Here is a 27,673-nt window from a genome sequence, read left to right as displayed (position 1 = left end):
GGCAATGTAACGGACACCTAAATACTGTTTAAACAATGTCAATCAGTTTCGTTTAATTTGTGAGAGATAAATGGATAAAAAGATAAAATTATTCTCCATTTATAAAAGTCAAAGAATTTTTTGTATTTAAATTTCGTCATAAATATATTTATTCAAAACTTAAAATGTCAAAATTTTCCTAAATTAAAAAGCGCTTGCCTGGTCCTTTACACCAAAATAACATGATTCGATTCGAAAAGAATAAAGGAAAATGTTTATTCATGCCATGACCATGAAGAAGAAGAAACAAACATCACACACAAGCAAAGTCAAGAAGCAACAGACAAAGCCTAACCAAACCAAATAATAAGCAACAATCAATTAAGCCTTAATCATTATCAATTAACCACTAAGTGGCACTAACAAGAAGAAACTAACACACCAAATAAAAAAAAGGTTAAACCACTTCACAGTTGAGTCTCCACCATTTCCTTCCCTGTATCCTCGCACACCTCACCCCACCCCCCTCACCCACTTCCACCATCGCCACCACTACTCGGAGGATACTTTCGCCACCGCCACCACCATCACCACTACCAGATCCTTCTCGCTCTGAATTTGATTTCGAATTTTGAATTCTTTTCGCGATGAACGATTTCGATGGCCTCTTAGCTACCGATTTCGGGTTCAAACCCCAAGGTAAATCGGCTCCGATGGCCGCATCTAAAGGATCCTCCAATTTCGCAACCGCCAGTTCTTCACTCAACTTCGATTTAGGTTCCAAGCCACCTCGAACCTCCAATTCCTTCTCCGGCGGCACCGATTCCCTTTTCTCCGACCACAAGACTCAAGATTCCGGCGGCTTCGGCGACATATTCGGAGGCTCCGCCAGGTTCGCAGACAAATCGGACGGGCGAGGAACCTCCGACGCGGCCTTCAACCTAGACTCTATGTTCTCCAGCTCCAGGTCCGTGAATTTGCCGCCGGTTTACGACAAGCCGGTGTATGACGACGACATTTTCGACGGCGTACCTGGCCTGAAGAGCACGACGTCGTCTTCGAAGGCTGCATATGAGGACGTTTTCGCTGGTGCCAGCGGAGGGAGTGGAAGCGGTGGCAGCGCATTCGATGATCTGCTCGGAGGATTCGGAAAGGCGGAGCAAGATTCGAAGAGCTCCAGTGGGAGGAGATTGGAGAAGGAGGATAAAGGTGTGGCAGATTTTGATGAATTGTTACCTGGATTTGGAAGCAGTAAGAGTTCTAATGATGGGTATGTTTTTTTGACCTTGTTTTCATGCATCGTTCGAATATTGAAAAGCTTTTTTCTACTTGATTAGTTGATGTGCTAGTGTGCATTTTTTAACATATGAACTTGTGGATGATGGTGTAGTGACTAGTGACTAGTGAGACATGAGGTTTAGTGACCTGTGGGAGAGAAAAATGCCTATTCAAGTATTTGGAATTAACATGTGAGGCTGTGATACTATAGTAAACTGGCAAGATGAGTGAGATATGCTGAGAATTAATGTGCAATTGACTGAGCACTAGTAGTGTCTCCTTTCCAGAAAAAGTGCCAGAGCAGTTTCAGGGAGTTTTGATTCTCCTATGTTCAAATGTATTTAGATGAGTGAACAGACCCTTCCATTGGTAAGGGTTTAAAAGCTTCGGACTAGTTAGTGACATGTCATTTTAGAATAACAATGAGATGAATTTTTTCAGTGGTTTAATTTTGTGTGGCACTCTTGAAGTGTATAATTATAGGTGGAAAGTGGAAACCTTGAGTGATACTGGAAATTTTTTATACATGGGATTATGAAAGCATGGGTATTTAAGCTCAATGTTTTTGTTTTGTGCTCAAGGGCTTATCCTTTCAGTTGTAGTAACTTTTGGGATAGAATGTATTGATTTTTCTTTGCTATGCAATGCATTTTATCTAGGAATCAGACGATGATCATTTTATTTTCGTTGTTACTGACTTACTTGAAGAGTTTGACAAATGCGTTTTCTTTGTTGAGGGTCTTATGAAGATTTTTGTTGCTATATGTCTTAATTGATTACTACATAAAAAACCCTAGGGAATGAAAGTAGAAAATAGAGAGAGATGAAGCAATCCCTTATTCTTTCATATTGGTTAATGTATTCATAATCACATGGTTTGATTCACAGGTCCACTCCCGATGTTGGTTTGTCATCAGAACCTACAATCAATGCATCTAAAACAGCTCCCACTGCTACAGAAGACCCATTCAATGTTTTTGAATCAGCTTCTAGTCCAGTGGATTCTACATCAGGCCACTTTACTGACCCGTTGGAAGAAATTAGTAAACCTAGCAGTTCAAGAAGCACAAAAAATGATAGATCATCAAATTCAAATGGTGTACTTTATGATGATATTGATCCCTTTGATGGACTTGGACAATCTGTGCCAGCATTCTCATCAGAGAGAAGTAACAGGAAGGGTAGCAGTTCCCCACCCCAAAGGTCAAATGCAAGCACTGGTTGGACTAGAGACAAAGAATCAGTTGAGAAATCATATATTAGGAGCCCTGAGAGACACTCACAAAACAAGATGCATGCTGAACAGGAGAATGAGTTTCATCAAGCTCCATTTGAAGTTCCTACATACTCATCTAATTCTAATAAACCAGCACGCCACAGGTCTACGTCTCCCCCATATGATAATGGTGGTTTTAGACAGACTAATGTTCAGGCAGATATGCCTCCAACATATGAAGAAAATTTGGAATCTAGTGATGATATATGGCTAACAGTATCAGAGGTTCCCCTTTTTACTCAACCAACTGCTGCTCCGCCACCTTCAAGACCACCTCCTCCACGTCCAGTACATATCCACAAGTCAGGAACAGGTTCATCTACTTCTACTACCAATGCCAGAAAGAAGGATAGTGAATTTTTGTCATTTCCGAGTTCCGCTCGATTTTCTCAGGTTCCTAAATCTGCTCCTGCTGCAGCAAAGTTATCCTCTACATCTCCGTTTGATGAACTAGAAGATTTTGCCATGGGCAGAAGTCATGTTAATGACGAAGACCTTGGAAATGGTTTTCCTGATGAAGAAATAGAAATGAACTCTGCTGCTGCAGCTATGAAGGAGGCTATGGACAAAGCCCAAGCTAAATTTAGGCATGCAAAAGAAGTTAGGGAGAGAGAAAGTACAAAGGCTGCTAGAAGCAGAGAAACTGTGCAAATGGAAAAGGATGACAGAGCTGTACTAGAAGAGAGAGAGAGGCAGGAAAGGTTAGACCTTGAGCGACAGCAGAAGGAAAGGGAGGAGAAAGAAAAAGAAAGACAGCGACTTGAGAGGGAGAGAGAAAGAGAAATGGCAAGACAAGCTGTTGAAAGAGCTACTAGAGAAGCCCGTGAAAGGGCTGCTATTGAAGCTCGCCAAAGGGCTGAGAGGGCAGCTGTTGGGAAAGCCAATGCTGAAGCTCGAGAACGCGCAGAAAGGGCTGCAGTTCAGAGAGCACAAGCTGAAGCCCGTGAAAGGGCTGCTGCTGAGGCAAAGGGAAGGGCTGAAAAGGCTGCAGCTGAGGCAAGGGAAAGGGCTGAAAAGGCTGCAGCTGAGGCAAGGGAAAGGGCTGAAAAGGAGGCTAGGGACAAGGCTGCACGGGAAAAAGCTGCAGCTGAGGCACGTGTTAAAGCAGAACGTGCTGCAGTAGAAAGAGCTGCTGCTGAGGCTCGGGAAAGGGCTGCTGCAGAAGCTCGAGAAAGAGCTGCAGCTGCTGCAAGGATGAAGCAACAAAATAACGAAAATGATCTTGAATCATTCTTCAGCATGGGTTCACGAGCCAGCAGTGTGCCAAGGCCTCCTAGGACTAGCTCTTCAGTAAGTACCACGTTGTTAAACATTGTTTATTTAGACTAATATACAGTGGCAAATGCCTGGCTGGGTTGTGTTGTCTCTTCCCATCATGATAACTAAATCCCAAAAGTTTGAAGTCATAGTAGTGATACTTTTTTCGGATCAACATAAGAATATGATTAAGATTTAAGATGAAGAGATGAACAAATATCGAACAGATTCTCCTTACATCACAAGAATAAAATATAAAAAAGAAAAAAAGCTATACATAATGATAAAATCAAATTTGTAAATGTTGCTAGGTATATTGTTTGGGTTGAGTACTATTTAAAGTTCAAAAATTATTTTCCTGTTAAGCAAAACAAAATGTAAGTGTATTGTCATTCACATTAATGCTAGCATGAAACTATTGCAGATTTCTCTGTTTAATTTTCTGTACTTGTTTGTTTCCAGGACACTGTATTTGATGCCCAATTTCAGTCAGATGTAACTAGGAAATCAACTAGTGTATCTTCAAGCATGAAGAAAGCATCATCATCGGTTAATATTGTTGATGATCTTTCCTCCATTTTTGGAAGTAGGTTTGCACGTTCAATATATTTTCCTAGTGATGCAATGATTAATTATCTTGTTTTATGCTTACTTGGCTCTTTTTGTCCCCATTCTTTTATTGTTTAAAGCTGCTCCATCATCAGGAGAATTTCAGGAAGTTGAAGGAGAAAGTGAAGAAAGAAGAAGAGCCAGGATGGAACGCCACCAGAGGGCACAGGAGCGGGCGGTATGTATTAGTGCATTTTTGCCACTTAATTTGATTTCTTTGGTGTCTTGTTACAAATAATAGTGAAGATCGTGCTCTTTAAACTTGATTTAAAGCAGAAATTTGTGCATTCTTTAAAAAGGAAGTCTTACTATTTCTCTCTCTCCCCTAGCTTGTCAACCTATGACCGTTTGTTTTGTGCCAGGCAAAAGCATTGGCTGAGAAGAACCAACGGGATCTACAAACTCAAAGAGAGCAAGCTGAGAGACACGTGAGTTGTCTATATTTATAGATTTATAAATTGGAGAGGGGAGGAGAATATGCTCATATAGATGCATTCCCTCTGTCTATCTTTTCTTTTGGGTTGGGGGGAAGGGGCTTGTCATCACTCCTTTCTTGGCTTTTTTTTATATTATCTGATGCAGGTGTTCTTTTTCTGTTTTAATATTGTAGTGTGTTCTTATTTAAGATTTGTCTTATCAGTTTTCCATTAATTTGCATTTGGTTATGGCTTTATGCCATGTTTTATTGTTTTTCTTTTTTCATTGAACTTTACCTTTCTGAATTCAGAGGCTTGCAGAGACACTGGATTTTGAAATTAAGCGCTGGGCTGCAGGAAAGGAGGGGAACTTGCGTGCTTTGCTCTCCACCTTACAATATGTATGTACTTTGTTGATGTAGTTTGGTAATCTCTGAATTTTCTGTATTCCAGATCTATAGTGGCCATGAGTATAATGACTTGGATTATCTATTTATCTTCCATAATTTTATTTATGACTAGTGTATATTTAACATGTTCTGTAAAATCGTACATGTATCACCGAGATTTTGTGGCCATAGTTTATTTTATTTTGATAACAAGTGCATAATTAACATCTTCTGGAAAATGATACATGTATCCCAAAAATGTTGAGGCCATATTTTATATTTGTTTTTTTATTGATAACAAGTGCATAATTAACATGTTCTACCAAATCATATTTTTCGTCATGAATCTTGAACCAGTCAAATGGGGTCCTTTAGCTTAGTTTATATTGCTTTTCTGGTATTTATTTTTTGGTATAATTTTTTATATTTATGTTGACTAGATTCATTTATCAATGATGATCAGGTGCTGTGGCCTGAATGTGGTTGGCAACCAGTTTCTTTGACTGATTTAATTACAGGCGCTGCTGTTAAAAAGGCTTATAGGAAAGCTACACTGTGCATTCATCCTGATAAAGTGCAACAGAAGGGTGCCACACTTCAACAGAAATATATTGCCGAGAAGGTGTTTGATCTGCTAAAGGTATTTCAGGCTCTTCTATGCAATTTTTTTATGCTCTTTAATCAATTCTTTATAATGAAAGTAGTAGTTGAAAATGACAATCAAGTTAGATTGGAGCATGGTTATCAAATCGCAATTCACATCAGGAATCGTTGCGCAAATTGTGAAAATAATTATAAAATTGCCAACATAGAGACATCACAAGTCACATTTAAGAACGTAAACAGTCATCATCACCAAGAAACTCTATAAATATAATAAAATCTCAATTCTAGTACCAGTAACTAACAAATAACAAGAAGAGACTAAGAGATACTTGGAGACAAAGAAAGAAGGGAAAGAGACACAGTAGTGGCAGTGTTGGGGTTACTGGTGTCTTTAATTTTTTTTTGTTTTGGGGGTCGTGTCTTTGGGCTAGGAAAATTGCTGAGTTGTTTAAAAATTACAATAGAAAAAATACAATTATTAATATATGTCATGCGGAATTGGTAGGCAAGCTTGTCTCCTTTTTGATAGTCTCAAGTTCGAATCTGCTGAAGAAAAAGTACTTCTGCTGGTGGCAGAGTGGCCCATTGGATTCACAAACTTCAAAATATTCTAAATCAAATTCATAACACCTTGTCATATTAGGTGGAATCGACTAATTGTTCATACAAATTGAATGATGTCATAGCGCGTTTAAACCATTAACATGTAAATTTCTAATAGTTTGCACTTCACAACTTTTACCCTTTTTTTTATAATTTTTACGAGGTTTCTCGCTACGTCTGGTGGATAAAGGACTATCTTTTATCTGCTATTTTCAATTTTTTTTTCTTTTAAAAGAAAAAAATTGACATGAGCGTTCTGGTATATTATTTCTCTTTTCCCAAGTCCAGAATGCTGTGGTGCCTTCAATTTTTCCCCTGCCCCTGAATACTTGAAATATTTTAACAGGAAGCATGGAATAAGTTCAATTCAGAGGAGCTTTTCTAATAACATCTTTATTAGAAAAGGACCACAAACCTAGTAGTTTGCACTGCTCATCAACCTAATCTGTTGAGAAAGGACCACAAACCCTGCTTCAGCTGTGCCCTTCCCTATAGCATGTTGTTTCAATTCTGAGCTGCTGTATTGCATTGCATTGATGGAGAAACATTGCTTTCCTTGCATAGCCTCAAGAAGCCCCAATGTTTTCACAGGAAAATGATTAAGTCTTTGGTGCCATGGACATTCTTCCTCGGGGGCATGTTTTGTTTGTGTAAAATATTTTTCTTTCTTTCTTCTTTTTCTTATTAGGCATCTCTGTCAATTTAATTCATTATTTCTATCAAACTGAGCTCATGAGTCTCTCTCTCTCTCTCTCTCTCTCTCTCTCTCTCTCTCTCTCTCTCATGTTATATAGTGATCTACTGAATACATGTTATACCATCGTGTGGATTGATATCAGAATGTGGAAATGCATTACAGTCATACAGTGTATTATGATTGAGTTGAAAAATGTCAAATTGATCTTTTGCATAAAACATTACCATTCATTGAGCGTGTTCTACAGTGTTCTTTGTCGTTTGGACGTGGTTTGAACTCTGATGACTCAATTACCTTTGGATTATGGAATCGCTTATATTGTTTTATTTTCATTAGATCTGACATTGTCTTCTTCTTTCATCTTTTGGGAAACTTAAATTGAATTGTTTTTCTAATGCATTGTTTGGACGTTGAAAAGAAGGTAGGGAATGTGAAAAATGATCCTTTATCTTTTCTATTGACTCAAACAGAGGAAAAATGAGGGGCGTGTCCATTCTGCATCTCCCTTTAATCCTTGCTATGGGGAAAGGTTATTCGAACTTTATACCAGGTTTCTTTTAATTTTCTGTTTGTGTTAAATGTTTCTCTCCTAGCATTCCTTTTGTCATCTGTGGTTGTTTAGAGCATGCTGCATGCCTGTATATTATATAAGTCAGAACGAACAAGCCAATTCGGCTTGCTCTTAGTATATATTAACCGGTAGAGGTAAATACCAAATCGATACCCGAAAGATTCTGGCGCTGACAAAATGGTACCTGACTTTTGTTATTGACAAAATAGTCTCTAAAAGATTTTAAAATTTGACAAGCGTGTTTCCGAGTTTGCCGGAGCAAACATAATGTTGACATGGCCACCGTATTTTGGTGACCTGACAAACCACTTTCCAAACCCTAATTCCTCACCCTCCCTCCCCATCGGATCCCCCCTTCCCTTTCCCTCCCCATCGCATCCCCCTTCCCTCTCCCTCCCTCTCATAACATCTCATCTCATCTCATTTCTGCAATGAAAAAGAACAAAAATCTAATACCTCAAAATTTCATCCTTTCATAGCAACCACAAACCAAAGCTTTCAATTCTTTCTCTTTCTCAGAGCAGAGAAAACAGAACGAGAATCTGAGAAGAAGAAGAAGAAGAAGGAATAATGGATCTAGCACCAGAGGAACTGTAATTCCTGAACATCCCATAAATCTTGAGAGAATCAATCTCAATTCTAAAGAGATCACCGAAAACATTCTACCTTATAACCCCAACCCTAATTTTCCCTCTCTCATTCGCAGATTTAGATCCTCTAAAGTTTGAATTTCACTTTAGAAGGTAAAGTTTGATCTCTCACCATTTATTTCATAAGTGGGACCAAGAGAAAATATGAGAGAAAAACCATTCAAAGGTGAGAGATCAAACTTTATCCTCTAAAGTGAAATTCAAACTTTAGAGGATCCAAATCCCTCATTCGCAATCCTTGCACACTCACTCTTCACACACGCACTCCTCGCTCAGCTCTAGAACCCTTATCAAGACTCTTCCTAAGCTAACCATGAATGGACCCTTCTTCTCATAATCTAGTTCTACTACCTTCTCTTCCTCTTCGCCTTCTCTCTCCTCTCCACCGCCACCGCCGTCTTCACCGTCGCTTCCCTCTACACCAACAAAGCTGTCTCCTTTTCCTCCACCATCTCCGCAATTCCCAAAGTCTTCACGCGTTTGTTCATTACTTACCTCTGGGTCACGCTTTTGATGTTCATCTATAACTTTGTCTTCGTGATTTTCTTGGTTTTGCTTATTATAGCAATTGATACACAAAACTCGTTTATGTAGTTTTTCACGGGTATTGTGGGTGTGTTGGTCAATATGAATTTGGTGGGATTGTTGGCGCAGAACGTTTTCTACTATGTTTGCAAGAGTTACCATTAGGGATGGCAAAACTCCCCGAGACGCGGGGATCCTTGCAAGGACTATCCCAAATGGGGATCCGACTATGGGAAATTTTTCCCGCGGGGATGGAGATGAGGGACAAAATTCCCCCAAGGCAAGCGCGGGGACCTGAGTGGGGATCCCTGCCCCGTCCTCGTTATTCTCTGAAATTTATAAATTTACTAAGTTATCCTTAATAGTTTATTTCTTATATATGTATTTTAGTCATTTCACACACACACACACACACACACACACATTTCACACACACATAGATATAGAAACTCAAAACTTCTAATCTTTATTTACATAACTCTTCTTCAATTCAGAGATCCCTAACACTATTCATACTCCATCCAATCTCTCTGCAGCCACCCCTCGCCACTCTCCCTTCTCACCGCATCGTCACACCTCACCGTACCATCACCCTCACCGCGTCGTGCTTTCTATTTGCGGTGTTTCTTTTCGTAACTCTGTCGTTGTGTCTATTCTCCTCTCTATTGCCGCGTCTCCCACCTTATCCACTGCTTTGTCCTTTGGCTCGTCGTTGCATTCCCCACTGCGTCATTTCGAAAAAAGTCACCATCGTGTCATTTAGACTTTTTGTATAAAATCTTACTGTTTTTGTATATGATGGATACTTGCAGCTCTAATCATATGAAAATTAATAATTAGTTAGAACTATCAGATAGATAGGGAATGGGGTCCCGCGGAGAATAAGACCCTGTGGAGAATGGAGATGGGGAGCAATATTCCCCCACAGCGGGGAATGGGGACGGGGATGGAGAGCAAATCTGAAGGCAGAGATGGGGAGTAGGGAGGCATCCCCCGCCCCTGCCCTGCCCCATTGACATCCCTAGTTACCATCACCAAGGGATTGATAAGAGTGTTTTACATGATCATTTTGGTAAGAAATTTAGGAGGTTTGTAGGTGGATTTTTTCTTTGTCTTCTTTTTTTAATGTAATTGATGGAATAGTGTAATATATTTGGAAAGAAATACAAATGGTATTGGTAGATTGTAATTTGAATTGTGATATTGTGTTCTGTTGTGCGTGTCTCTATCTGTGTCTTTATATGATCTGCGATGGGAAAGGAAAGGGAAGGGGGAAGTGTGCATTGGGGGCTGCGATGGGAATGGAGGGGGAGGGGGTTGCGTTGGGTAGGGGGAGGGCTGCGATGGGGAGGGAGATGGAGGGGGAGTCTGCGTTGGGGAGGGAGGGATTAGGGTTTGAGAGGTGGTTTGCTAGGTCACCAAAATACGGTGGCCATGTCAGCATTGTGTTTGTCGGAGATTTACTTCGGCGAGCTCGAGGACACGCTTGTCAAATTTTAAAATCTTTTAGGGACTATTTTGTCAATAACAAAAATCAGATACTATTTTATCAGCGCCAGAATCTTTTGAATACCGATTTGATATTTACCTCAATCAATTGGCTTGGTCACTTCTCAGTGCATGTTTTGATTGGCATAGGAAGTTACAATCTTTGATGATGATGGGTTTTTCGGTCCGTCAGAATTTCGTAATTGATCATGAATAAGTTATAAGGTATTTATAAGACATTTATTTTATTTTTCGGCTCTTTGAATTTAAATTTCAATCTCCTTTACATTTACAAATAGGAAATTTATTAGTATTGAAGATAATTTCACAGTTGAAAGCAATGATCCTAGTAGCAATTTGGATGGGAATTGAGCCAAGCTAAGTCAAGCTCGGGTTCAGCTTACGACTCAACACATTAATAGTCTAGTCCATTTCTAGAGTTTAGGGGGTGAATGTGAATCCGATCGGATTAAATATGGCCAAAATTTCGATCTGATATGTATTAAAATCATCGGATCTAATATCTACGATTTTTAATCTTGAATTTGATTCACACATTTGTAGATTGAGTCGGATATGGTATCGAATATATCCGCAAAAAAAAAAACATTTTTTTTAAAAGCTCATTTTTACTAAACAATACAAATAAATTTTTTTTTTCACTCTTTTAAACATGTTTACTCTAAAAATATTATTAAACATATTTTCTTAAATAATAAAAATAAAATAATACAACATATATGATAATTATTAGTTGAAATAAAATCTAAAAAGAATATTTACTTATTCCTTTTTGTGGATCTGCAGATATGTAAATACCTACTTAAAATTCGTAATCCGATCTTATTAGTGTGCAGAACGGTCAGATTAGATTTGATCCGATAATATTGCGGATCGGATCAATATTTGCAATTTTCAAATTGAATTCGGATAAAACGTCGCGGATATATGGATTAAATTCGATCCATGAACATCTTTAGTAAAGTTCAGACTTGATTTACCAAAAGTTTGTGAACTAATTCAAATAACATGAATATACTATATAATTTTATATAAATAAATTATGATATTTTTATCTATCAATCATAGTTTATGTTGTCTCTCAAAATTATATATATAAAAGGATTACTATAAATTTTATATAAAAACATTATATATAGATTATAGATATGTTCTTTTCCATCATAAATAATTTAAGACTTGTCACTTATTCAACCTATAATAAAATAAACAAATAATTATAATTTTAATGACAAAAATAAAAAATAATGTACTCGTATATTTAACAAATGTGAGCGTTATAATTATGTATATGTATAAAATTATATGTTATTAATTATTAATAAATAAAAAATATAAATACATAATATGTGTATTAATTTAATATTTGACCTCAAATTCAACTTTAAACTTAAGATGGGTCATGAGTTTTTATTCACTTCTAGTCCTAATAACAATTATCATGCTGATTTGAAGCATTCATGCATAATGAGTAGTATTTCAATTATTCGTTAGGATTATGTTGTTGTCAATTTATTGAATTTCGTTATGTCCCTTATCTCATAAATTAAATTATGTGTATTCTTTAAGTTTAATTTTATTACTTGAAAATTAGAAAATGAAAAAAAAATCCACTTTTTGTATGCATCACCTAGAAATAATGAAATAAGAAGTAATAATAATTACCATAGCAATGGAACAAAATAAAAAAGATAAGATAAGATAAAATAACATTTTAAGTAGTCCATTTTGGTAATTACATGTTTAAAAGTAATTTTGATTATTACTATTTAAACATTACTAACTTGTCAAACTGTGTCAAATTTAATTCTTCCTATAATAGACTTTATTCAGTATCTTATGAAAAAGGAAAATGACTAAATCAAAATAAATAAATAATCAAAACAAAATAAGAAAGAAGAAATTGAAGTAAGAATGAAAAGTGATAAAAAAAAAGTATTAATTAATTACACTAGTGAATGAATAAACTACTGAAAAATAAAACTGGCAAGTAACTAACATAGAAGGTTGGATGAAGTAGGGGTGCACATGGGTCGGGTGAAGCCGGGTTTGATGTGACCCAGATCTGGCCCGAAATATACACCGGGTCTATTTATTAGACCCGAACTCGACCCTAGACCCGATGAAACCAATACACTTTCGGGCCACAATTATATCGGGTGAAAACCGGGTAAAAACTGGGCCGTTAACATTACATTACGTTGATACCTTCTTTTAAGCTAACATGTAAAAAAAATTCAAATTTCCAAGACTCCAACTATTAGTTAATATGGTAAAATTCACTTAGAAAAATATAATAAGAACCAACCCTTCTTCAAAATTAAAGCATAACCACAATCAATACTAATATTGTCTAATAATACCAAATATTTAAATCAATACAAATAACACAATCTTATGTATTAGTCTAAAGTCTTATGCATTCTAAACATAAAACATTAATTTATAGTCTTATAATGACTAATAACACAAAATATTAAGGTTTACAATACTTAAATTCCACATAAGAATAGTCATGATCTATCACTAATAATACAAAATATTAATTGTGTATGATGACCGGGCCACCGGGCCGACTTCGGGTGACCCGAAATAATGACCGGGTCTATTTTTGAGATCCGTACCCGACCCTAGACCCGATGAAATCACACCAAATTAGTCCCTAAAGTATTCGGGACCGGGCCGGGCCTTCGAGCCGGGCCGGGTCTGTGCACCCCTAGGATGAAGGGACTTTGGCTACAAGCTTGCGCTGAATGGTTTATATGTGTCAAGGTCAACTATGATACCAACTATGGACCCAATCATAGCTGCAACGGTTACTAAGAAACAAAACATACTTAAACTTTGCAAAAAAATCCAACTCCCACTCCATTTTGGCATCTTCTTTTGTTTGATGTACATCTCTACTGGAAAATAAACTGTTAAGGGCCAAAATCCTAGTGCCCCAATCACTCCCAATATGTCATTAAAGAATGGAATCAACATTGCTATAAAAGTTGTTACCACAACAAACAGTGATCTCCAAACTAGTCTAAATGTATTTAGGTTGTATAAGGGTAAAAATGGGATTTGAATTTTGTGTTCTTTTCCACTTACTTCCCATCTTTTAGTTGCCTGTTCTTCAACAAATGCAAAGAGGGGTTGAGAATAAACTTGGTATGCTCCCACAAGGTGAATGACTAGTGCCAAATTTGCAATGTCAATAAGCCAAAATGGCTTATCAAATGCCGTGAGCAAGTTCCCTGGTGCTGAATTTCCAAATGCACCGTAACCTATGCACCCACAAAGAACATAGAATGCTGTGGTTGTTGCAATACTCACATTTGTAGCTATCTTCATTGTTCTTACTTCAAATGGAGATTTTATAGTATCCTGTTTAGTCAGTGTATTATTATCATTATTACTATATACTAATTAATTTATGTATGAAAAAAAAAAGAGAAAGTCTTTTCTATTATTTTTTAAAATAAATTCGTTTGACCAAATTAGTATATTGAATAACAATCATACTAGATATATATAAAAAATCAGTTATTCATATAAAATATATATTAAAGTATAAAATATACTTCGAAAATAAATTAAACAATAAATATATTTATACACAAACAGATCAAACTTATCCAAAATGAGAAAAATAGTATATGATAAAGTAAGGAATTAATCACCGTTAAATTAAGATAATGGAATTGACATATGATAAGAGTTACAAATTCAACAGTAATTAACCCTTTATTTTATCACTTTATATGTCTTTTTACTTTAGACAATCTAAATTCTATACAAAAGCTGATCTTTTGTTTACATAACACTTTTTTTTTTGCATAACTAATATATTTAGAATACAGTTGTGTCTAAATACATTTTTTTCAAATGTATTAATGGAGCGGCATTTATTTTAAAACTAATGATTTGGAAATAGAAAAAAGGGTATATACCTGAAACATGAGCAATTCCAAGGGCTAGACTAATTAAGGAATAGGTGAAGGACATGACTGAAGCAAGTATTGAGAGCAATCCCATTTTATGAAAATTAGGAATTTGAGAAAATACAAGTTGGATTATCCCAAACCATATTATGTACCAATTGCCAGAAACATGACATGAGTTTTTTCCATGAGAAGAATGTATGCAATCTGTCTTTGCGATTGCCCTGCCAACCAAAGCCAAAAAATTTTAATCAATTTCAAACATAATTAATTGTCAATCATAGAAATTGCATAAAAAATTAGATTAATTTCAATGCATACAAGTATAAAGTATTTTACACTAATTCTCTCTCTCTTTATTTTTTTAATAAGTTATAAATAGTTATACTAAGATTTAAATAATTTTAATAACAAGACAATATATAATTGAATTTTCTTTTAACTAGTTTATATTTATTTATTTATTTATTTGACTAGTATTATTCAAGAGTTTAATTTTTAGGTGCTATTAATACAGATAAGAATACTTGATTAGATATTATTGACTAACAAATGTAAACACAAATTAGGCTAGCCAATGAGTAATAGCTCAAATGGCATAGTCTTCCCATACTCAATTAAGAGATTGAGGGTTCGAGTCTCCTATCTTTGGTAAAAAAAACAAAAAAACAAAAACAAAAAACAAAAAACAAATTAGGCTAATTATCCAAAATGTAGTAAAATATGACAAGTTAAGTTGAGTTGACCGAATTGGTCTACTATGAGAAAATTTTTTTTTTTAAATAAAGCTCAACATTCAAATTTTTTATCCAGAAAAATTTTAAATTTATTAAAAAAAGAAGCCAAATTACTTCAACTTAACACTCATTGCCATAATACATCAATATTAAATTATTAAAAGGAATCTCTTTTTATAATTATCATTCAACCTTCTTCGTTGATTTTCTTTGATACATTAACAATGATAAAATTTGAAATTAGGGTCTCAATCTATTACACAAACCCCTTATTATTAGATAATTCCTAATTTTAGTAGCTTAACATGTTTCATAGTTAACACCCTAGCTGATATGGAAACCCTAGCTGATAGCCAATAACTGAAATGGGAGGCAGAGAGGCTGTGAGAGGTGAGTACTCCAGGGGTAGTACAAGAGGAGTACAGTTAACACCAAAGGATCCTAGAATTTGGAATCGGGAGGCATATCATCGTTTGGAAAATGATTCATTCTCTGTGTTTGTGGATAATCTACCGGCTGATATCTCAAGGAGGGAGCTGTATCACTTACTTTGTTGGACGGGAAGAATTAACGACATATATCTTGGCCGGAAACGAAAGAGTGGTGTGATCTATTTATTTGCCTTTGTTCGGTACACGACAAAAGGGGGCGCTCTCAAGGCGATTGCAGAAATGAACCAGTGGAGATTACGGGGGAAGGTAATTACCGTCGGGGAAGCTAAGTATCGAAGACAGTTTCAGATGGGTGGCACAGTGCGGAAGGAAATAACAAGTCCCAATGGCGGTGAAGCAGTGGATTCTTATCAGGGGAATGGGGTGGCTGCGGCCAAAGCTATGAAGGAACAGCCAGTGCGAGACCATAAGAATGCCACAGAGGGGAATGGACCTGTGAAAAGAATTGATGTGCCGGTAGTCGAAGCAAATATGGAATGGTTGGCGAGGAGTTTAGTGGGGCACACGTTACACCCAGTGGACCTCAGATCAGTGAAGACGGTGGTGTCTAAAAATCTGCCCAACATTGTGGATGTTAGGGAGATCGGGCCGTGCAAAGTGCTGGTAATATTTGATACTGTGCAGCATGCGGAGGGAGTGTTTACATTCAAGATGGATAATTTGTTGCAAGTATTCCATAGGATCTCGCGTTGGGAGGAATCGGAACGGTGTATTACTCGACGAGCGTGGCTGGAGTGCTACGGAATTCCTTTACATGCATGGGCGCCGGAAACGTTCAAGAGAATAGGAGGGCAGTGGGGCAACGTGGTCCAGTGTGATGTAATGACGGGGGAAGGAGCATCGTTTGAAGCAGGGAGGATTCAAGTTGAGACGGGGGTATTCGATGTAATCCGAGAATGGATGCAAATTGTTGTTGGGAAGACGGTGTTTGAGATCTTTGTGAAGGAGGTAGAACCACAGGAGGGCGGTGCGGTCAGCATGGGGAGAAGCAGAAGTGTCTATGCGAAGAATGAAGTTTCTGGCACCGCTGGCACGGCCATGAAGAAGGGGGAGGGTAGTTGGGACCTGGCGGCGGAACTGGTTACTGGTAGGCCTACGGAGGCTGAGCATGGTGAGGACAGAATAGTAATCTCTGATGTGTTTTTGAATGATGTGGACGTTGCCTTTTTGAAATTCAAAAAGGATACGGTTGTACCGGATTTAGCTAGTACCAAGGACGGTGAAGTAGCGGGTTTGAAGGGATGTGAGATAGTTCATGAGGGGGAGTCGGAGAATACAGTCACGCAAGTATGGGGAGGGGTGGGAGGAGTTCATGCAAAGTGGGCTGCCCATCCGGATTGGGACCAAGCTGGGACACGGTTGGAGTATTGTAACAGTATGGGCTCGCATTCAATTGGCCCAACACCAACTAAGAACGGAGGGGGGAGGCTGACCGTAAGGGACATGAGTATTGAGAAGGAGCCTGTTGTTGGGCTGGGCCAGGATGGCCTCCTAACTGAAACGGCGTATGGTTTTCTTTCCATTGGAGGCCACGACGGGTCGGGCGGCCTGAGGATCCGGAGGGATCCACGGGAGCTGTTTGAAGCGGCGCCGATGGAAGGTTTGCGAGGGCTGGGGTGCTCACCAGCGGAGAAGGATCCTGAGGCGAGAGGGTTGCCGCTTAAACTCGGGGATCCGTCAGTGGATAAGAACCCGGAACTAGAGGAGATGGTGGGGGGCGGAGGACCGATCGATGGGGTGGGAGTTGAGCTTGATGGGGGAAGGGTTGCGCAGGAGGGGACGGGAATCAGGGCGGCAGTCCACCGGCAGGAGCAAGGGGCGCAGGATGGGATAAGTGAGGCCGGCTTGCACGATGAGGGATCCCAAGCGGGATTGAGCTGCCTAATGGGGAAGGATGGTACCTCGGGAGCACAGGGAAACGCAGTGAGGGACGTCCCGGAGGTGGCTGCCTGTGGCAATGCCCGGGGGGCAGGAGCAGGGGCTAGGCTGGGCACAGTTAGCCATTTAGAAGGCGAGGGGACACAGGAAGAGCAGCGCTAGGAGAATCAAGCAACCTGGGCATTGGCTGTGGAATCAGGAGCGGTTTTATGCGATGAGGAAGAAGATATTATGGCGATTTTGCAAGCACAAAATGAAGAAATAGCAGCTAAGAGAAAACTGGCGAAGCAAAAGGAAAAGGCGAGAAGGAGTCGACCAAAAAATAAAAATAAGGTGAGCAAATCTTTATTTAAATGATTGTGAGCTGTTGGAATATTAGGGGGTGGAGGGGGGACGGTAAATTAAGCATGCTGAAATCTTTGAAAAATAAATATAATTTGAACATGTTGGGATTGCTTGAAACAAAAAAAGAAGTGATTACTAAATATGAGGTCGCAAGGCTTTGGGGATCTAGTACTGCTGGTTGGGAGTTTGTGGAATCTGCAGGAATGGCGGGGGGTCTGCTATTAATTTGGGATGAAGGAGTGTTTCAAGTAGATCAAGGGTATAAAGGTGAGAGGTGGCTGTGTGTTGAAGGCGTTTTAACAAAGACCAACTTCCGATGTGCTTTCTGTTTGGTGTACGGGGCGCATGGGAGGGAGGCAAAGAGGGGGGTGTGGGAGGAACTGAGCTATGTGGCGGGATTGTGTCAGATTCCTTTCTGTTTTCTCGGAGACTTTAATGAAATTTTACAAGTAGAGGATCGTAAAGGAGCTACTAGCTTGATGGCGTCATCAGAGGAATTTAAGGAATGGGTGCGAGACATGCAGTTGATAGATTTGCCTCTTACTGATAGGAAGTATACATGGTTTAGGGGGCGTTCCTGTAGTCGGATTGATAGGGTGATGGTTAATGTTGAATGGACTGAGGTGTTTCCGGATATTAGGATTAAGGGTGGCCCAAGGGGATTGTCTGATCACTGCCCAGTGATCATGGAACTAACAAGAGTAACGGGGCCCCCTAGACCATTCAGAAGTTTAGACGCCTGGTTTACGCATGAGGGATTTCTGAGAATGGTGAAGGATGAGTGGCGAAGCCTCGGAGAAACGCAGTTCCCGTGCAAGCTGAGGGCTCTAGCAATACAACTGCGGCAATGGCACAAGGATAACTTCCGGGACATGGATAAGAGACTCATGAGGTTTGAGGAGGAGCTCACCAAGCTGGACAATTCAGTCAGTGATGGAGTTTATGATGGTACAACGGAGGCTAGAAGGAAGGCGCTTGTGAGCTTTTGTTCAAAATGGTATATTAGAAAGGAAATGCACTGGAAACAGATGTCTCGGTCTAAACATGCTGCAAACATGGATAGGAATACCAGATACTTTCATAACATTGCTTCGGCCAGAAGACGGAATAACAGGATTGATGCTCTGATGTTACATGGAAGACTTGTGCGGAATCAGGCGAGAATAAAAGGTGCGATTAGAGGGTTCTACAAGGATTTATATCGACAGGAATATGTTTCGAGGATTGGAATCAGAGATGGGTTAGTAAAGTGTATCCATAGGGATGAGGCTAAAGCTTTAGAAGTGATGCCGACGGATGAGGAAATTAAGGAGGCTGTGTGGGACTGCGAATCTTCCAAGGCCCCAGGGAGTGATGGGTTTAACATGAACTTCATAAAGAAATGCTGGGATGACATTGGGCCGGAATTCACTGCTGCGGTAATGGGGTTCTTTCAAAGTGCGAAATTGCCAAAGGATGTCAATGTAACGTGGGTGACACTAGCTCCAAAGTTTGAAGGTGCAAAGGAGGTGAAGGATTTTAGGCCGATTAGTATGGTGGGGTGTGTGTACAAAGTGATTTCGAAAGTGTTGGTGCACAGGATGCGATCTGTGATGTCGGGACTGGTTGGAGAGACTCAGACTGCATTTGTAAAGGGAAGAAAAATTCATGATGGTGCACTCATAGCCTGCGAGACGGTTCATTGGCTGAAGACTCGGAAAAAGTCAGCAGTCATTATCAAACTGGATTTTCAGAAGGCCTATGACAGAGTGAGATGGGATTTTGTTGACATTGTGCTACAGAAAATGGGCTTCGGCCAAAAATGGAGAAGCTGGGTGAAGGAGTGTGTTACTACGGCCACCATGGCAGTCTTGGTAAACGGGGCACCTTCCAAGCCATTCAAGATGGAGAGGGGACTAAGACAAGGGGACCCACTTTCTCCATTGCTATTCGTATTAGTTGTAGATGTGTTGCATAGGATGTTGGGGGAGGCTGTGAGGAATGGCCGCATTGCTCCACTGCTGGTAGGGGGAGATCTTATTGAACTGTCACACCTACAATTTGCAGATGACACTATTTTATTCTGCCCGCCGGAGACTGAAACAATTGTAAACTATAAGAGACTGTTACGGTGCTTTGAGTTGATGTCTGGGCTGAGCATTAACTTTGATAAATCGAATCTGATATCGGTGAACTGTGAGCAAGGATGGATTGATCAGGCATGTGGACTGCTGGGATGCCAACAAGCTTCTCTACCGGTTAGATACTTGGGAGTTTCTCTAGGTGCGAATCCACGCTTGGTGAAGACTTGGAAACCAATCATTGATAAGGTGGAACAGAAGCTGAGTTTGTGGAAAGCCAAGGTTTTGAATAAATCAGGTAAGCTGGTCCTTATCAAATCGGTGCTGAATAGTCTCCCCATCTACTACCTTAGTCTATACAAGATGCCGAAGGCGGTAGCGGACAAGCTGATTGCTTTACAACGGAACTTTATGTGGTGCAGGGAGAATGGGAACTATGGTATACCTATGGTAAAGTGGGAGATAGTTCAGGCTCCAAAAAAGGTTGGGGGATTGGGGGTTGGTGATGCAGTGCTGAGAAACACAGCGCTTCTGTTTAAGTGGTGGTGGAGGTTTTCAAAGGAGGATTGCCCGCTGTGGAAGAAGATTGTGTGTTCGTGTAATAAGTTGAACCCGGATGTCATGTTAGCAACTCAGCCTTTACCAGTAAAGGGTGGCCCCTGGAAGGACATATGTCAGCTGAATATAAAAGAACCGCGGATTCGTGATAAAGTGGTAAGTGGACTGGCAATGGAAGTAGGCAATGGTATGCAGACTCGATTTTGGGAAGATAACTGGGTTCAAGGTGGTACTCTGAAAGGAAGTCATCCGAGACTCTACTCTATTTCCAGTCAGCAAGGACTTGTCATCGGGGAGTGTGGTTTTTGGGATGGGCTTGATTGGATTTGGAATTTTCAATGGAGGAGGGCACTGTTCCAATGGGAGCTGGAGCTTGTCAATCAACTGCATGAGAGGTTAAGGCCAGTGAGGTTGTCATCAGGTAGGGAGGACAATGTGGTGTGGAAGTTTAAAAATAAAGGTATTTTCTCTACTAGTTCTGTGATCCAGGCTATACAAGCGGAGACATTATCAGCTGAGATAACGAGTTATAGCTTCACGAGTTCCATTTGGAAAGGTTTCGTTCCTCCGAGAATTGAGCTCTTTGGGTGGTTTGTGCTAGTGGGTAGAGTTAACACCAAGGAGCGGCTGACTAAACTAGGAGTCAACATTCTGGGGGATAGTATGTGTGTACTGTGTACCAAGGAATTAGAATCTGTTGAGCATTTATTCCTTAGGTGTGAGGTAACATGGCAGGTGTGGTGCAAGTGGCTGAGGTTACTAGGAAGGGAGTGGGTGATTCCCGGAACTGTTAAAGAAATGTTTGAGAGTTGGCATGGAATGCATAATAGACAACAGGGGAAGAAGATGTGGATGTCAGTGTTCTTTGCAGTGATTTGGAACATTTGGTTGGAACGGAATGCACGAATCTTCAAGAATGCAAGAGCAAGCCTGGAGGTCATACACACAAGGACGTTGATGAGCTACACGGAATGGAGTGGTGGTGATCCTGGGGGAGGATGAGAGTACTAGGGATAGTAGGGGTTGGTTTATTTGTTAGTAGCTAGTTATGTGTCTTCTTTTTTCTTTTATTTGCTCCACTTTAATGTGTTTAACTTCCTTTGTTTCAAAAAAAAAAAAACATGTTTCATAGTTTGTATTAATTACATTAATTTTTAATTTGTGTCTGTACAAATAAATACTTATTGAGACAAACGCACAAATGCATAAATATTCATTTTATTTTATTTATTTAAAAAATTCTGAATACATTTATTATTGACCACATCGAAAATCAGTTTCAAAATTTTAAACATTTCAAAGATGAAAGTTAGGTTTAACTGAAACTCACATCATACTCATAGCGGCGCCAATTGTATATCCAATTGCAGTTCCATAAAGATTTGTATATTGCATTATTCCACAAAAAATGAAATTTTTTCCTCCTGCAAAACAATTATAGCATATCCAATATTATTTATGGAAATATTTAATTTTTAAGGTATTATACTTGGTATACCATAAGTTAGTTTTTTTAACTTTATAATATAAATCAATAAAAAGTTATATATATATATATATATATATATATATATATATATATATATATATAACTTGAATTAAAATATTACTCCTCTCTTATTGATTAAATCATAATACTTTATACGTAAAGTGATATACTCTACTATATGTAAAATCTATCATAAGAAAAATATTAAAATAATACATCTTCAACTTTCATGTGCCATTTAATTTTTAATGTTACGTGAATATGTGATTGCAATTAACAAAAAGAGCAAAATATTTAAGAAGTTACGGTTCGAGTCTCTTATTTTTGGTAAAAAAAAAATTAACAAAAAGAGCAAATAAACAAATATAAGCCAATGAGTTATAGCTCAAATGGCATAGTCTCCCCGTACTCAATTAAGAAGTTACGGATTCGAGTCTCATATCTTTTGGTTTAAAAAAAAAATATAAGATCATCTATATCTCCTCAACATACATCTCCAGATTGAAGAAGATTCTGCTTGTAAATCATTATACGATTTCATAAATATAACATAAAGAAATTATAAATTATACATCATATATTATGTATATTTATATATATTATTGTAAATATTTTTTAACAAAGTGTTTAGTTATAAAATAATCAATTTTTTTATATCATAATAATCAAACTTTCATAATAGTCCGTACCAAAAATCAGTTACACTATATTTTAATACTCTTATTATTTTTATTATACACACACACATATATATATATATATATATATATATATATATATATATAATTTTTTTATTATTTATGAAATTTCATTATAAGTGTGAATCAAGTTTGACAATATTAATAATTGCTTTTATTAATTATATTATTTATAAAATGTTATTATGAATGTCATGTGTGATCATTTCTTATTTCAATATATATTTTTATACAAGTGATTGATGTTTTTTGTGTTAATGTTATATGATTGTACAAAAATATATGTATAAAATAAATATTATATACAATAATGGTTATGTTATGGAGCAAATTTTAAGTATATAAAGTATACTGATATTTTAATAATTTTAATTATTAATTTCAATTATAAAAATTATATATAATATATATTAATTAAAATTAATAATTAAGATGACTGAAATACTGATATTTTAGATATATTTATAAATTTTTTTAGTTATAAACTCAAATCCTTCATGTATATAATATACAAATTTTACAGGTTACAGATTTAATCGCATTTATTATTTTCATTTTATCTTTTTTTTTTCCTTATATTCTCTTATTAAGATTTTCTTTTCCTTTTATCACACGGATGTTTCTCTAGTAAATAACTAACTAAATCTACAAACGTGTTAAATTGAAACTGAATTTTAAATGCACGCGGTACGTTAACAAATAAAGAACACGCCTCTTTCAATTTTTTTTCCTTTTTGTTTCTTTTTTCTAATTTAGGGAAACCAAAAGAAGCAAGCACCTTCTTAAGAAAAGAAAAAAAAAAAACCAGTTTTCAAAATTTTAAATATATAAAAAAAAACCTTGAAGGAATCGTAGCTAAATTCTTAACTCCAGCAGCAATAAGCAAAATGTTATTTTCACATCAAAATCAATTATTATATATCTATGTATAAATATATATAATTTAATTTATTTTTAATGATTAATTTTAATATATACTTAATATAATTAAATTAATTTATATTAGAATTTATAATACATTATTAGATACCAAAAAATAATAAATATTTTAACATAAAATATCTGTCTGATTTAAAATTATTACACATAAAATTTTTAAAATTTTCAATTTAAATTTTTATTCATATAAAATATTTTAAGAAAAAAAAATGTCTAGAAGGTGAACTTTTTTATAAATTAACATAAACCGATAAACTAACTTCCTTTTATTTCTGATTTTAAAATTTAAAAAATTAGAATAATACATTTTTTTTATAACAAACTTATTTTTCAATTTAGTCGATATCAAATAATAAGAGACAAAATAACAGTCATATAATATCACATTATAAAATACCCGTATTAATATATCTAACATTGACTATTCTTATCTTCATACAAAGATAATAAAATTTAACATATTTAATATAATATTTATCAATATCTTAACTGTCATCTCCCTGTAAACTCATAATTTAGCTACCATGTATAATTAGTTTTGTTTGTATTACTTACCGAGAATATTGCCAATGGCTTCCATGTAAGTGTAACTCCTCTTGCCAGTAACAGGGTCTCCAACACGGTAAGAATCAGCAAGAAAATATGAAGTATACAACGTGACGAGACTGAAGAAGATCATAACAATAGGGCCAGCAATCCAACCTAATTGTGCTATCGACCATGCTAACGACAAAACTCCAGATCCAATCACTGCTGTTATTATATGAGAACTTGTCGTCCACACAGTTCCTACACCAAAAAAAAATATATATTATCATAACAAATTATTCCATTTAAATAATAATTAATAAAACCCCATTGAAAATCTCTTCATATATAATGAAGGACAACTTCAATTATTCTTAGCCTAGTGTTATCTATCTAACACAGCTGTATTTCGTTATTTTCAAGGTACATTTATTGAGCTTTATGAATAATGTGTGTTTAATATTTATTATTAAGTAAATATTGTTTTAATTTTTTATTTCCGGAAAAATCTGGAAAATTTGAGAGCCGCTGGCAAATCCCAAACTCAAATTCATTTTTTTTTTTACAAAAAAAAAAAGAACTCGAGAAAATAAAATAGAACTGATTACAAGAAAATCATAAAAGACTTGAATTCAATTTTTTTTTATTCATCTCCGTTGATAAAACTAAAATGAGAAAGAAAAGGAAGAGATTGTGATAACATTATAATAACATACATACATGGATTGGATTAATTTGTATTGTTACCTCTTCGTTTCGGGCGGCCGTCGTCGTCGTAAAGTGAGGCATCGTGATGGTGGCTAACGGTGGTTGTTGCGGCGGCGGAAGCGTTTTCATCAATCATCTTTGGTGTGTTATTCGTTGGAGACACCAAATATGAGTTTTCAGCCTTGCAAGTTGCAACTAATAAGTTGCATTCAAAATTTCACAAATAAAAGATGCAATGCGAAAAAAGGGTTTGGTTCGTTGAATTAAATAGGAGCAATAATTATGGCGCTTTGAATAAAAAAGGTCAAGGATTGACACATGTTTCAATTTTTTTTTGGTGACTAACAACACATGTGCCAAATTTGTTGAATATATATTTATCTACTCATTTTTCTTTTAATTTTTAAATAATTTTTCAAATAAAATAATAGAGATGTGTTTAAAAAAGTATATAAATGAATTTTAATGGGATTTAAAATTGTATTAATAAATAAAAAATATTTTTTAATAAATGAACACGTGTAATTAATATTTATTCAACTAAGTTAATTAAAGGTATTATTAGATATTTCGAGAAAATAAGTTGATATTTTTAATTTATTTAAATTAGGAGAGTAATTGTTATTAAAGATGTATAATATTTTTCTTTATCATATTTATTATTCAATAACTAATTCATTAATTTTTTTTTATCAAAATATAAGACTCGAAACCGCAACCTCTTAATTGAGTATGCGGAAACTATGCCATTTGAGCTATAACTCATTGGCAATAACTAATTCATTAATTAAATTCATAGTAATTTGAATTTTAATTTCATGATAAAATATTAGAAGATAATATACTAAAAACACTAACATATCTAATTTAAAATTTAAAAAATATGAAAATAGATCCTAACCAACAATAAATAATCTTCAACCTTTTAGAATATAGTCATAACTAATTTTATATTTATTGAATTTGAATAGTCTTTAGCTACATAAAAGGATAAGAAAAATATCTTTATTCTTTGAGTTTAATACAAAATCAAATTCATATTTAATTAGGTAATTTATTAGAAGGTTATAGTAAAAAATCACACTATTATAACCAACCAGCCTCATATACTAGCAATATTTCGTGAATATCTCAAGTTGTAGTTATACGAATGACTTCGTTCAAAGTTCGTTTTAAAACTAAATTCACTATAAATTTTGTCTAATAGCTATTTTTAAATTCCAAATATAAAAAATTTTATAAGGTTTGTAAAGTGACGATTCAGATTGGACATTTTACTTAAACGCGGATTAAATTTTTCTAATACAATCTGTACATACCTAAGAGTCATTTGGGTCATTTTTTTCATTCTATTCCCTTTTTTATACAAAATATTTTAGGTAAACTGTCTTCTTTGTCTTCTATTATCTCTATAAATTGCCATTCATATACTTTTTCCACCTCATTATAAGAAAATTCATTATTTCTTCTCACTTCCTTACCTTCATTCTAAACCTTCGTCAAACTATTCACAAATTTCGATTCACTCATCTATTGTTTGAGAATGTATCCTCTCTGAATTAAACTATGTAAACTATGGAGATTAAGAATATGTAGATTTTCTTTCTACAATAAAACCAACATGGACTCAAAGATTTGCATAGGATTCTTATCCTCTGCAAACTCAATATTTATATTGGGTTCATCGAAAGAATGAAATCTATCTATTAGTCAAAGATTCATCATACCTACATCAAAACACACACAAAGTCTAACCATAGAACAAGTCTCTTTTCGCTAACGATATGTGTGGTTCTTTTTCGAATGTAGTTGTTGTCGTCTTCGAGCATCTTCCTTTTTGCATTTCTTCTTCAACAACATCGTCATTATCGTCTTCTTCGTCTTAGCTTCTTATTCTCTTATATATGTTTAGAAAATTAGAAAACATCAATTTTAATTCACATCATAAAAATTTTGATGAATAGCACAAAAATTTTGGTGCACGACACAGAAAAATACACAATACAAAAAATTTTGACGGACTACATGTCCAAAAATATTGATACTCAAATAACAAAATATATACAGCATAGAAATATTTAAAAGATCACAATTGACCCATCTAATTAACAAAATATCTGTGCTATAGATAAAATTTTTTATACTATGTGTAAATTTTTTTATGCCATATCAATAAATTTGTGTTATGTGTAAAAATATTTGTGCTATATGTAAATTTTTATGTTATGTTAATAAATTGATGTTCTTTCTAACAAAAACATTTTGTGCTGAAAAAATGCAAAAAAAAAAAAAAAAAAACCAGTGATACATGCGCGCATTTTTATTAGATTTGTACCAACTTAATTAAATTTAATTACAAAAATATTTATATATAGTCTTTTTTTTTTATGGGAGGGGGGATTTTCTTCTATTGTAGCAATTTAAACCTCGACTAAACATTTTTATGAGTTACCATTTATAAAACATTTTCTTTTAATGTATTGTCCATGTTTATTCTTTCACTACTCTTTCTCTCATGTTTTCCACTATTACATTTACTTTTTAAGGGACCGAACAACTAATTTCCCATCTTCTTACATTATATTTTTGTTTAATTCAAGTGTAAGGATTTTTGAAAAACTACACTTTGGAGAAATTAAACATTGTATGTTTTTAACGATTTTAATTTACTTAAAAAATGCATATATAACCTACAAATTCACAAAAGTCTACCAAATTATTTTATCATTATTGTAGGGTTATATAGTAACGCTGTCATTTTGTTCAAGTAGTATGAAACCCTAATCAAGGTTATATTCGGAATACAAAAACTCTCTTAGGAGTTAGGACCTAGAAGTTTGAAACTTCAAGTACGAGTCCCTTTTGTGAATCTTTAATACGTTGTTGTTACTCAAACCTAGGAAAAATCAATTGACATGCATGACCAATTCATATGCTTATGCTTTTCTTTGTTTTAGTTCATTAAAAAGCATTTCTTTCTTTTTGGA

General features: G+C 35.9%; 1 protein-coding gene, 1 long non-coding RNA gene and 1 pseudogene across 2 annotated transcripts; 2 read left to right on the top strand and 1 right to left on the bottom strand.

Moving 5' to 3' along the window:
- The first annotated feature begins 223 nt into the window (after positions 1 to 223).
- Positions 224 to 7,328, top strand: LOC112771829 (auxilin-related protein 2). Its single transcript, XM_025816649.3, has 8 exons — positions 224 to 1,249; positions 2,146 to 3,823; positions 4,253 to 4,376; positions 4,480 to 4,577; positions 4,762 to 4,827; positions 5,127 to 5,216; positions 5,668 to 5,844; positions 6,760 to 7,328. Exons 1-8 carry the CDS (start codon positions 627 to 629, stop codon positions 6,796 to 6,798), a joined length of 2,895 nt encoding a protein of 964 aa, XP_025672434.1. The 5' UTR covers positions 224 to 626; the 3' UTR covers positions 6,799 to 7,328.
- Positions 7,329 to 7,578: 250 nt separating this feature from the next.
- On the top strand, positions 7,579 to 10,897 carry LOC140181194 (uncharacterized). The gene is made up of 3 exons (XR_011876089.1): positions 7,579 to 7,660; positions 10,495 to 10,569; positions 10,676 to 10,897. It is a non-coding gene; the product is annotated as an uncharacterized lncRNA (long non-coding RNA).
- A 1,837-nt stretch (positions 10,898 to 12,734) lies between these two features.
- Positions 12,735 to 25,041, bottom strand: LOC112772412 (amino acid permease 4-like; annotated as a pseudogene).
- Positions 25,042 to 27,673: the final 2,632 nt, after the last annotated feature.

Source organism: Arachis hypogaea, chromosome 18, assembly GCF_003086295.3.
Source record: "Arachis hypogaea cultivar Tifrunner chromosome 18, arahy.Tifrunner.gnm2.J5K5, whole genome shotgun sequence".
NCBI classification, from domain to species: Eukaryota; Viridiplantae; Streptophyta; class Magnoliopsida; order Fabales; family Fabaceae; genus Arachis; species Arachis hypogaea.
The sequence above is the reverse complement of the archived record's forward strand: the minus strand, read 5'-3'. Positions and strand labels throughout refer to the sequence as shown.

Excerpts from the sequence above, each read along its gene's own strand:
- LOC112771829 (XM_025816649.3), top strand. The coding sequence starts at position 627 with ATGAACGATTTCGATGGCCTCTTAGCTACCGATTTCGGGTTCAAACCC. Across the intron at positions 4,377-4,479 it reads TCTTTCCTCCATTTTTGGAA|CTGCTCCATCATCAGGAGAA; the intron begins GTAGGTTTGCAC and ends TATTGTTTAAAG. Across the intron at positions 5,845-6,759 it reads AGGTGTTTGATCTGCTAAAG|GAAGCATGGAATAAGTTCAA; the intron begins GTATTTCAGGCT and ends ATATTTTAACAG.